Source organism: Rhinatrema bivittatum, chromosome 2 (genome assembly GCF_901001135.1).
Source record: "Rhinatrema bivittatum chromosome 2, aRhiBiv1.1, whole genome shotgun sequence".
NCBI classification, from domain to species: Eukaryota; Metazoa; Chordata; class Amphibia; order Gymnophiona; family Rhinatrematidae; genus Rhinatrema; species Rhinatrema bivittatum.
The window spans coordinates 153,277,708-153,289,855 of NC_042616.1; the positions used below are offsets into that span (position 1 = coordinate 153,277,708).

Here is a 12,148-nt window from a genome sequence, read left to right on the forward strand (position 1 = left end):
CAGCATCGGCGAGGGGCAGTAGCGGCGTCGGCGAGAAGCAGCGAACCCGGTGGTGAGGGAGGAGAGGGGGAGGGAGGGTGAGAGGGAGTGGGGGTGGGAGGGAGGAGAGAGGAAGGGGTGGGAGGGTCAGAGTAGCCCGTTGTTACGGGCTGCCAGCATCAGCTGGATATCAACATGGCAGCGATGAGGAGCGGCGGCCAGTAGCGTCAGCGAGGAGCAGCGAACTCGGTGGGGAGGGAGGAGAGAGTGGGGGGAGGGAGGTGAATGGTGGAGGGAGGGAGGGAGGGGGTGGGGAGGAGTGAGGGAGAGGGAGAATGAGGGGGAGGTGAGAGATAGAGAAAAAGGGAGTGGAAGAGGGCTGAGGGAGAGGGGATGGGATTGAGAGAGGGTGTGGAGTGACTGAGGGAAGGGGAGGTGAGAGTGAGGGGAGGGAGGCAGTGGGAGACAGAGGGTGAGTAAGACTGAGTGGGAAGGGGGTGAGTGAATGAGGGGAAGGGGGAGTGAGGAGAAAAAGTGTAGAAGGGTGCTGTGTACGAAAATGGACTGAAAAAAAATTTAATGTAGCCCGTTTTAACGGGCTTAACGGCTTGTATTAGCATAAAACACACCCCTTTTGCTATCGCATGCGGTACTTACCGCATTTTGATAAATCCAGGCCTTATTTGGTTAACTTATTTATTTATTTTTATATTCCACTTTTTGCAGCACTTCAAAGTGGATTACATTCAGGTACTGTAAGTATTTCCCTATCCCCAGGGAAATTACTTAGCCAGATAAGAGCAAATATCGCTGCTTATCCAGTTAAGTCAACCAGATAAGTAACACCACCTCAGTCTGCCCACTGCCCACCCACAAATTTCTCCGGCTAAGAGATAGCCCGATAAGTGACTTATTCCGGTTACTTAGCAGCCATTGAATGTAACTGTGTATTCAGCGGCTGCTAGGATAGCCAGATAATCCTACGTATCCAGCTTTCGAATGCTGGACACACTTTGCATATCGGGGCCCTTAGTAAATAAGGCCCTAAATTAGTTGATCTGCCACCAGAACCTCTGAGTGCTTCTCATTTCCTTTAGACCAGGTCTCTTACTAGGGTTCTTCAGCCTTCCATCATTCACAGACTATTTCGTTTGAAATCAGACCTTCCAGCAAATCCTCAGAGTTCTATAACACTACATTTCGAATGCAAGTATTGTTTCACAATCTCTACAATAAATCTATCTTTCACTTCCGTATACTACCACACTGAGTATCTTTTCCTTTAGCTTTAAAATCTGTTTTCTCCTAATAAACTCTTTACTGCCCCCATTATGTTTTCCTTTCCAAATTCTTCTTTATTCTTCTGTAGAACATTTTTCTATACTCTGTGATCCAGCTACTTAGATATTTACATTTTTCGCCAGTTATCAGAATTTTCATCTTCATCATGTTCAAAGTTATTTCCTAGATCTTACAGGTTATGCATATTCTATCATCTCTTATAGGTCTTCTTTCTTATATGCCAGTGATATCAACATGCTGAATGTCTTATCGAATTTATACCATTGATTTTTATGCCCTCCAATTATTCCTGAGTTTCTAAGATGAAAATGTCACTATATAAATTAAAGTGGGGTAAAATATTATCTGTTTTAAGGTATTTCCTGTTGTTTTTGTAACTATAGTTATTAGATTCCAATATGAATTCATGATTAATCTGATTACATGTTTGGTATTCCAGGTTACACCTTATTTCCACCTGTGTGTTATGATTTACTTGTAAATGCTTTGGCATAGTCAATAAAGCAAAATATAGATTTTTTCTTCTTTAGAACATTCTCATCATCTATCATTTGTAAATACTATCTCTTGTTTTCTTCCTTTTCTATATCCTATTGTGTCTCATCTAACTGCTCTTCAACAAGAGGTGTGATTTCATTTTTAATGACCTGCAACAATATCTTAGATGTATGTCCTGAAATCTATACATTCCAGTGTTTTAGTTAAGTTGGGAGATTAGAATGAATATATTGCCAAGGAAGTCTCTTCCTGGAATTCTTCAGCAATGGTATATCTAATTAATCAAATCTCTGAAAGATTTAAACCCCTTCCTTGCCTACATTCTGCAGAGATTCTGCAAATATATTACCTCCAAATGATTGATTTTTACCTCCTCTTCACTGATCTAACTTATGCTTTATCCGTAAATGGTTTGACTGTCAAGCATCATTGTAAATTTCTTTTCTGATATTCTCTTCCCATCTTTTGATAGTAGCTTCAATATTATCATTTCCTCTGCAAATGCATTAACAGCAAATATTTTATATTGAAAATTCAGAAGCAATGTTAGTTGAAGACTACTGTGTTATATGTGATCAGCTTGGATCAGCAGTGACAGCTTTTTCATGAGACAATGATGTATAGTAAAGCCATGCATGTCTGGAAATATTACCTCATGTCTTATCTGCTCATATCTAAGAACCTATGCTGATACTTGGCTTGCTGTATATTTGGAAGATAGCAATCCAGTCATTAGCAGATTCAGTAGAAAGTGGTATATCAGTAATAAGGGACATTCTTTTCTCTTTGTGCCAGATTTAAACCGTGGGTATTGTTTACAGTATGCTCAAATGTGCAGTATTATTAAGCCTTGTGGTTCACTATGTTACACCACATTGATTTTGCTCTTTTTATTTATTTATTTAATTTTTTAAAAAAATGCTATCCAAGCACTACAGCTCTGAGCGGCTACAATAAAAATATTCATAAAAATCTAGAAAAACTTAAAATGAGACACAAATAAATCACAGCACAACCTAATGGCATAGTAATGTCTCAGTCAAACAACTAGCTCAGAAACTGGAAAAGCCAGTCAAAATAAGAAGTTTTCAACTGATTCTTAAACATTTTTATGCCAGGGGTTACTCATAGCGCTGCTGGTAAAGTATTCCATAAATTAGGGGCTGCCACCAAAAAAAGATCTCTCACACATCTCCTCCAACTGAAGGGACATCAAGCAAGCCTCTTTGGGTAGATCTCAGAGCTATGGAAGAGTTATGTACCTGACGCATTGCATTCATCCATGGTAAATTACTAGAATTTGTCCTTTTAAAGACCAGACATGCTACCTTATAGTAGATTCTCATCTCCACTGGGAGCCAATGTAGATCGCAGAGCATTGATGATATGAGTGATCTCCTGTTAAGGCCAGTGATTAGCTGTGCAGTTGAATTTTATAACAGCTGTAAGGCACGAAGTGCATAAGCAGGTAGCCCAAGGTTAAAGAGCACTACAGTAATCTAAGCCTGGGAGAATCATAGTCTGTACGACAGATCAAAAATCTTCTTTAGAAAATAACTTTTTCAGAGGCCTCAAAAGACAGAGCTTGTAACAGCCAGATTTGATTACTGAAGAGAATCAAAGTTCACTGTAAGGTTTTTATCTAGAATAACTCTTAAGATTCTTGACAGTCTCAATATCTGGAATGTCACCGTTTTCAAAATTTAAAAAAGACAGAATTTCAGATACTTTGGATTTGGCTCTAGTATGCTTCCTCAGCACCATGACCTCTGTTTTCTCTACATACAATACAAGACCATTATGGCCTAGCCATTGTTTGATGGCAGACAAGCAAATGGAAAATAAAGCAAAAGCAGAGGACCAAGATGATACAATTAGTAGGAAAAATTGAATATTGTCTGTATAATGAGGTATCCCATGCACAGCCCAGCTAGTAATTTGCAAAATGGAGTTAGATAATATTAAAGAGTGCAGCTGAGAGTGTTAAGCCTTGTGGGTCCCCAGTTGAAATTGATCACCATTGAGAATTATGAGTGCAACAGATAGTCTATGAGTTCGCTCTGTTCAAGCTAGGTTGAGAGAACATTGCCCAAATCTCATCTTGGAGTGAGTTTCCTCACTCCGAAGGCCAGCAAATCTTCACAAGAGACCACTGTTCTGTTCATACGTCTCATGTTGAATGTGAAAGTGGCCCCCAACCCCCTACACTCATACCTAATCCCCACCTCGAGTTACTAGGTGGGCCTCCCATAGGGATACAAATACCTGTCTAGGGAGGAGGCACTACAGCAAGTCAGTCTCTCTCTCTCGCTCTCTCTCTCTCTCTCATTGTGAACCACAATATATACTGCCAATGTAGCCCAAATTATACTTATTAGCATAAGGTACGCCCCTTTTTGGTATCGCATGCGATATTGGAAAATGAGGCCCTATGATTGCCCACTTCAGGTACACAGAAAAGAATGTTTTGATTCAGGTAGTTGTGAAAAGTTTATCAAGAACATAGATTGAAATTCCTTCAAAGTATGGAACTGCCTCTAGAAAGATGTATTACCTTTCCTGTAATAGCAACACAATCTTCTTGCCTGTTGTTCCGATGAGATGGCTCTCCCCGCATCCAATTAGTGTAAGTCACTGGTGACCCATCAATCCATTCAAAGTACATTTGATGCTTAAGGTCATTCAAACCAATCCAAAGTTCATCTTTTGGTTCTATGAAGAGAACAGAAGCAAAACAATGTATGTAAGATATTTTTATATAGCATATCTCAGTTGAGATTAAGATAAATTTAAGAAGGGTAAAAAAGTAATATGGCAAATTATTCAGTTAATCGGTAATGTGATCATAACCAGGATCTGTTGGTGAGATTATGCCTCACCAATGGTAAAGACAAGTTCCTGGGGAAGTCTATAAACTGAATTAATCCAACTGATTTAGCTACTGCTTATTATTGGCATTATCAGCATGGGATTTATTTATTTTCTGTTTGGGTATTTGCCAGGTGCCCTGGATTGGCCACTGTTGGAAACAGGATGCTGGGCTTGATGGCCCCTTGGTCTGACTCAGTATGGCAACTTCTCATGTTCTTAAGGTATAACATGCTCTACATGTTTCATCTACAAAAAAGCTGCAGTAGAATTAGTTTACATTTTATAGCATAGTTAGTAAAAATATAGTACTACAGATGTATTTGTTCTTTAGATTCTCCAGTATATATATCTGTATGTGATATACTGATGCACTAATACTGGCAAGGGATTGTTTTCATGTGAAACCAACCTATGATTGTAAAACTTGCATCCCTCAATGCCCCCCCCCCCCCCCCCCCCCACACACACACACACAACCCCTGGCCCTGCCTAGGAATGTCAATCCTACAACCAATCTTAGGGGCCGATGCAATATTAAATGCAGAAAGCGGGGCGCTGACTTTTTAGCGTCCGCTTTCCTAACGCGTTCATGGCGTCCGCAAGGGGAGGGGATGCCATGCAATAAACAAATTAGGGGGTCACAACACTGCGGTTACCGGTGGTCTGCCAGTTATGAAAACCGATGCCAAGCTTATCGGCGTCAGTCTTCAATGTGGCCGGCTGAGGTTATTTTTTTTTTTTTTTTTGCTTTTAAAGAAGTTCAGAAAAGCAGTTTTTTCGCCTTTTCTGTACTTTTTTTCAATGCACTCAGCTATTAACGCCTGCACCAGTCTGAGACGCACATTAATTTTTTTGCATTTGGAGTGAATGAGTAATAGCCTCATTCACATACATTTGCATGTGATGAGCGCTATCTCATTCACTCCGCGTTGTACGTGCGTTAAATAGGCACTAATCCCCCTCTTGCATTAGGGGGTGGATAGCGTCTATTTAACCCGTATCCAACTGCAGGTTTAAACAGTGATTTTTTACTTATAGGCACATGGACTACTTTTCTTATTATTGGAACCTATCTGTTGTGATTATAATATCCAGTATCTTTTGGTTCACAGAGAGGATCCAATAATAAGAAAAGTAGTCCATTGCCTATATACATATATATATATATATATATATATATACAACCAGCTTGGGGGCAGGAAAACCTGGGCTGGATTAAGGCTGGGAGAACCAAGACCCGAGTTAGGCAGCAGAGGGCACCGGAGGGTCGAAAAAGAACTACAACTCCCAGGTTCACGGAGGCACAGCTGAACCAATGGGTGAGAGAAGATGCTGATCAAGCAGCTAAGTTCCAGTGAATAGGACAGACCCGAGCCAATGGTGGTAGAGGAGGAAGGCATGCCCAAATGGTTCGTGTGGCCTGAAAAGCTGAGCTCCTCGGGGAATGAGGAGGAGATGGACATTGATTCCTCAGCAGAGGAACCCTCAGACTCCAGCATGGAAACGGAGTGAGTGATACTGCCTAAGGAGGGGGAATTTAATGTGTTTTGGGGAATGTTTGCTTTAGTTTTCTTGCACCGTGTTTTTCTGTTTATTGGAGTGGGAAGGATGTGGTTAGTGCAGTTAGTATAGTTGGATTCAAAAAAGGTTTGGAGAAGTTCTTGGAGGAGAAGTCCATTAACTGCTATTAATCAAGTTTACTTAGGGAATAGCCACTGCTATTAATTGCATCAGTAGTATGGGATCTTCTTAGTTTTTGGGTACTTGCCAGGTTCTTGTGGCCTGGTTTGGCCTCTGTTGGATACAGGATGCTGGGCTTGATGGACCCTTGGTCTGACCCAGCATGGTAATTTCTTATGTTCTTAAGGCCGCAGCCTGCTACACAACCAAGAGGAGATGGGGAGGTTGTGCAACTCCCAGGCAGGGCGGTTTGTTGGCTGGAAAAGCCAGACAGTGTGTCCCTATGCAAGGGGGAGTTTTGTGGCCCTTCTGCAGATGGCAGAGGGTGCGGTAGAAAAGTAAAACACTGATACATTTTGACCACTTTGTGTTTATTCATTGGGAGCTTGGCTGGACTGGCTGCCAGGCAGTTTCCTAGCATGAGGGGCAGGCTCTGCAGAGGCCTGGAGGCCCACAGCAGGGTCTGGAAAAGAGAAGGGCAGCTGAGCCCAGCAGCGGAGATCCCTGTAAAAGGGAGAGACTGGGGACAGTGCGGCGCTGGAATACCCTCCTGTGCGTGACGCAAAATGTTAATACAAACAAAAAACACACTGAAAATGTTTGAATGCTAATGCCTGAAGTCTAAGAAGTAAGATGGGAGAGACAGAAAGTATAGCAGTGAATGATGAGAAGACTTAATTGGCATGTCAGCGACATGGTGGAAGGAGGATAACAAATGGGATAGTGCTGTACTGGGGTACAAATTATATCGCAATGACAGAGAGGAGCAACTTGGTGGCAGGGTGGCACCTTATGTCCGGGATGGCATACAGTTTCAACAGGATAAAGATCCTGCAAGAGGCTAGCGGGTAAATTTTTAAAACCTGCGCGCGTGTTCATGTGCGCACGTTTCCCAGCGATCGCACATGGAAGCACTGATTTTATAACATGAGCGTGTCACCATGCACATGTTATAAAATCCGATGCCCATGTGCACATGAACCCATGTGCGTGCTGGTGCCCCACTCACGCACTCAAGGGGGGATTTTTGTAAAAAAACATGCGGCGATGCAAGTAGGTCTACCTCAGTTCCAAAAGGAGCGGACTGGGAGGGAACTTCCCTAACCCTATCCTTCCTCCCTCTTCCCCCTCTCCTCCCCGACCTCTAAACCGCACCTACCTACCCTAATTTGTTTTGGCCCTGAACTTACCCACTCCACGAAGCAAGAGTAAATACCGCACCCTGCCCTTGCTCCGCCCCTGCCCCGCCCCCAGGCCATTTTGAAAATGCACTTGGCACGCGTACGGCCTGGCCACATGTGTATCTCCCGGGATTTGTGCACGCTGGGCTTTTAAAATTGGGGCCCTAAATGCACAATTGAATGTTTATGGGTAGAAATCCCTTATGTGTTGGGGAAGAATATAGCAATAAGAGTATACTACTACCGTCCAAAATGATGAGCCAGTAAGAGAAATTAGGAAAGCTAATCGAATTGGCAGTGCAGTAATAATGGGAGATTTCATTCACCCCAATATTGACTGGGTAAATGTATAATCAGGACATGATAGAGAGATAACGTTCCTGGATTGAATTAATGACAGTTTTATGGAGCAATTGATTCAAGTTTTGAGAAAAGAGGGAGCGATTTTAGATTAAGTTCTCAGTGGAGCACAGGATTTCGTGAGAGGCAACGAACATTCATTAACCACCAATATTTCATGTATCAGCTGCAGAGCTGCTTCTTGGGGTTTATTTTTGTACAGGACGTAATGTCTGCTGTCACCAGTATCCAAGTATTTATTTATTTATTATTAAATCGCCTTCCAAGTTTTACAATAAGATCTTCCAAAGCGATGTACAATGAACACAATAAACCAATTAAAACAATATATGGCAATGTGATGAATCATGGATGTATGACTTACTAGAAGGAGGTATATTGTAGTATGATTGTGAGCATATGGTGTGATAGGCAGTGTTTTTTTGATTGTATGTATTTAAGTTTCTATGTAACAACATTTAGGAATATTTGAAGCAACATTAATTGCCACGCTTAATGTTCACCAAATTTCTAGCCAGGGATATCTGCTCATACGCGCATACAAAAGAGGCCTTTATGTCAATAGGGAGTTACTGCTGCAAACCCAGACCAAGTCCCCTGTGGATAGGGTGGTGCGTGTCATACCATTTTTCTCTTCGTTATAATATGATTGAAAAATTTATCCTGAAACATTGGCATATATTTGTCTTACATCCAGTCACTCAACAGTGACCTTTGTTTGGGCGTACCAGGGCCACAATCTTCGGGACTCCCTAGTTTTAACTTCAGCCCCAGTTGGAATGAGCAACCACACCAAGGCCAGTTCTCTTGCAATCATTGCTTGGTGTGCACTAATGTATACCAGATTCAGGAATTTCAGCATTTTACATTACCCATCAGACATATGTTGCTTGAATATTATAACTGTGAGACTACTCAGGTTATTTATGCTATTTTTTGTCCCTGCCAGAAATTATATATTGGTCAGACATCACTTTCCATTAAAACTTGCATTATACAACACAGAGGTTGTATTAGGACCAGTAAGCAGGAAACCCCTATTGTGAAACATTGGTTGGAGAAAGCTCATACTTTGGAACAGCTTAAATTTATTTTTCTAATTAAACAAGTTTGAATTTTAAGGGGCACAACTTCACTACTTTACTATGACGCTGTAAACAGCAGTACATTTATAGATGGCGGACTCTAGCGCCAGAGGGACTTAATTCTTCAATTGAATGAGAAGCATTTCTTAGTGAGATTTGAGGTTGAGATGTTTCTTTAGAATCTGATAATGTTTTTTTTCTGTTGTGATGTAATTGAAAAACTAGGGAGCACTATCGTGCATATGTTATCTTTGAATTTATTTATTTATTTATTTAACAGCTTTAATATACCGGTGTTCGTGCGGGCACATCACGCCGGTTTACAATAAACTTGCGAAGGAGGAAATTACAATAAACAGGGAGAGGGGGATGGAGCAGGTTCGAGAATGAAAGGGGGGGGAGAGGGGAGAAAGTAAAGGAGGAAGAAGATAGCAGCTGGGAAATTAAAAGGAACGTAACATTATTTACATGAGAGGCATAAAATGAGGGTTAAGACATTGTCACAAAGTTACAGCGGACATTGTCACAAAGTTACAGCGGATAATGAGGAAATATGGATTGCATGGAGTATATCTGTGGAGGCTTATTGCGGTAGTTATGGCAAGTTATGAGAACATATATATATATATGCTTTTTTTACAGCAGATAAGGCAGGTGAGGAGACAATTAGTTTTGACTTTTACCATGCAGAAAAGAAGCAGGTTGTGAGGTAGATGGGGGTGCGGTAAAGTGTAAAAGGTGTAAGGTGGGGGGGGGGGGGTTAGGGGTGGGGGGGTGGTGGGCGGTACAGTGACTAGGGGGGTTTGGGGGGGGTTGACTACGAGGGATTGGGTTCGGGGTAGGCCCGTCTGAAGAGCCAGGTCTTGATGCCTTTTTGAAATTGGGTAGTGAGGGTTCAAGACGGAGGTGTGCGGGGAGGGAGTTCCAGAGGGCGGGGCCTGCAATGGTGAAGGCTCTTTCTCTGGTGGTGGCGAGGCGTGCTGTTTTTAGGGGCGGGGTGTGGAGGGTGCCTGTAGATGTGGATCTTGTCTGGCGGGTTGAGAGGTGGAAGTGGGGCATTTCCTTAAGCCAGGGGGAGTTGTTTTTGTAGAGAGTGTTGTGTAGAATAGTTAGGGTCTTATATTGGGCGCGGAATTGGATGGGCAGCCAGTGAAGGTCTGCTAGGATAGGTGTAATATGCTCTCTTCTACGTGTGTTTGTGAGGATTCGTGCCATGGCGTTCTGAAGAGTTTGAAGTGGTTTGATGGTGGAGTATGGAAGGCCTAGTAGAAGGGCGATGCAGTAGTCCACTTTGGAGAAAATAGTGGACTGTAGGACTAATCTGAAATCTTGGGTATGGAGTAAAGGCTTGAGCTTCTTGAGGACCTGGAGTTTGTAGAAGCCTGCTTTAAGGAGGGACTTGATGTGTGGCTTGAAGTTCAGGTGTTGGTCGAGTGTGACTCCCAAGTCTCTTACGGAGAGGGGTAGTGTGGGAGAGATGAGGGGGGGCGGTGGTGTGGTGGAGGAGTCGTGTTCAGGTTGCTTGGATATAAAGAGGAGCTCGGTTTTGGTTGTATTGAGAGCAAGGTGAAGGTCGGTTAGTAGGGAGTTGATGCTGACTAGGCAAGATTCCCAGAAAAGGATGGTTTCATTGAGTGTTTCTGAATGGGTATGAGTACTTGTACATCATCAGCGTATAGGAAGAATTCCAGGCCTAGGTTTTGATAGTAAGTTGCAGAGGGGGAGGAGGTATATATTGAAGAGGGTGGAGGATAGGGAAGATCCCTGTGGTACGCCTTGTCTGAGGGGAATGTGACAGGATTCATGGTTATCGAGTTTTATGAGGTATTCTCTGTTTGTGAGGTAGGAGGTGAGCCAGTCTAGTGCTGTGTCGGTAATGCCTATTTCTGTCAAGCGTGTGATAAGGATTTGATGATTGACAGTGTCAAAGGCTGCCGATACATCTAGTAGGGCCAGTAAGAAGGATTTTCCTTGGTCTAGTCCAATGAGTATGGTGTCAGTAATGGCTAAGAGGAGATTCTCGGTGTTTCGGCCTTTCCGAAATCCGAATTGTGAGGGGTGTAGGAGGCTGTGGTCCTCGAGGTAGTCGGTGGAGCTGGGAATTGACTACTTTCTCGAGGACTTTCGCAAGGAAGGGAAGGTTGGAGATGGGCCGATAGTTTGCCGGGTCAGAGGGGTCAAGGGAGGGTTTTTTTTAGGAGGGGTTTCACAACGGCAAGTTTGAGGGGATCTGGGACTTTGCCGAAGGTGAGGGAGCAGTTGATGATGTTAGCTAAGGGTTTGGCGATAGTGGTGGGAATGGATAGGAGGGTTTTGGAGGGGATTGCGTCAGAGAAATGCGTGGCCGGTTTCATTTTTTTGAGGATGGACTCAATTTCTAGGGGAGGGGTGGGGTCGAAAGATCTGATGCAGGTGCTAGTATGCTTTGGGGGGGGGGGGGTGGTGGTGGGGTTGTGGGGGAAGCGTAGGAGGATATTGGAAATTTTGTGCTGGAAGTGTTTGGCCAGATCCTCGCATCTTCCTCGGAGTTTTCTTCAATGGTAACGGGGTGTGGGATCTTGGTGAGTTCAGTGACGTAGGAGAAGAGGGCGTTGGCATTGAATTGTAGGTCGTGTATTTTTGATGCGTGATAGTCCCTTTTGGCAATGATGGTGGCTTGCCGGTATTTGTGCAGTGATTGTTTATATATTGCTTTGTGTTGGGGGGAGGGATGGCGGCGCCAGGTACGTTCTTTTGATCTGAGGTCCTGTTTCAGGATTTGAAGTTCGTTGGAGTACCATGGTTTTTTTTTGTTTTGTAAGGGGGGGATTTCTTTATGTATCATGGGGCAAAGTTTGTTGGCTATAGATTTGGTAATATGGTTCCATGAGTGGAGGGCTGCGTCTGGATTTGAGAGGTCCAGGTTCTCTACAGCTTTGTCGAGTGCTGTAGTTATGCTTTCTGATGAGCAGGGTTTGTGGAAGGATATCGTTTTTTTTTGGGTTGAGGATGTCTTGGTGGGGGAGGTGAATGGGACAGTGGGGGAGGTGAATGGGACAGTGGGGGAGGTGAATGGGACAGTGTTCTAAGTAATAGGATTGTTGATCTCAATGTATCATTTCGGTATTTCTTTTTTTTTTTTTAAATTTAATCTTTATTAATTTTCCAATATTCACTTCCAGCAAATATAGAACAGTGCGTAGACAACAAATC

The 12,148-nt window shown here is 43.0% G+C and overlaps 1 protein-coding gene across 1 annotated transcript in view; it reads right to left on the reverse strand.

The window, feature by feature from the left end:
• Nucleotides 1-12,148, reverse strand: part of MRC1 (mannose receptor C-type 1) — a 349,243-nt gene that overhangs the window by 242,328 nt on the left and 94,767 nt on the right. Inside the window, 1 exon segment of the mRNA XM_029588750.1 lies at nucleotides 4,334-4,491. Coding sequence (XP_029444610.1) covers nucleotides 4,334-4,491 — 158 coding nt within the window.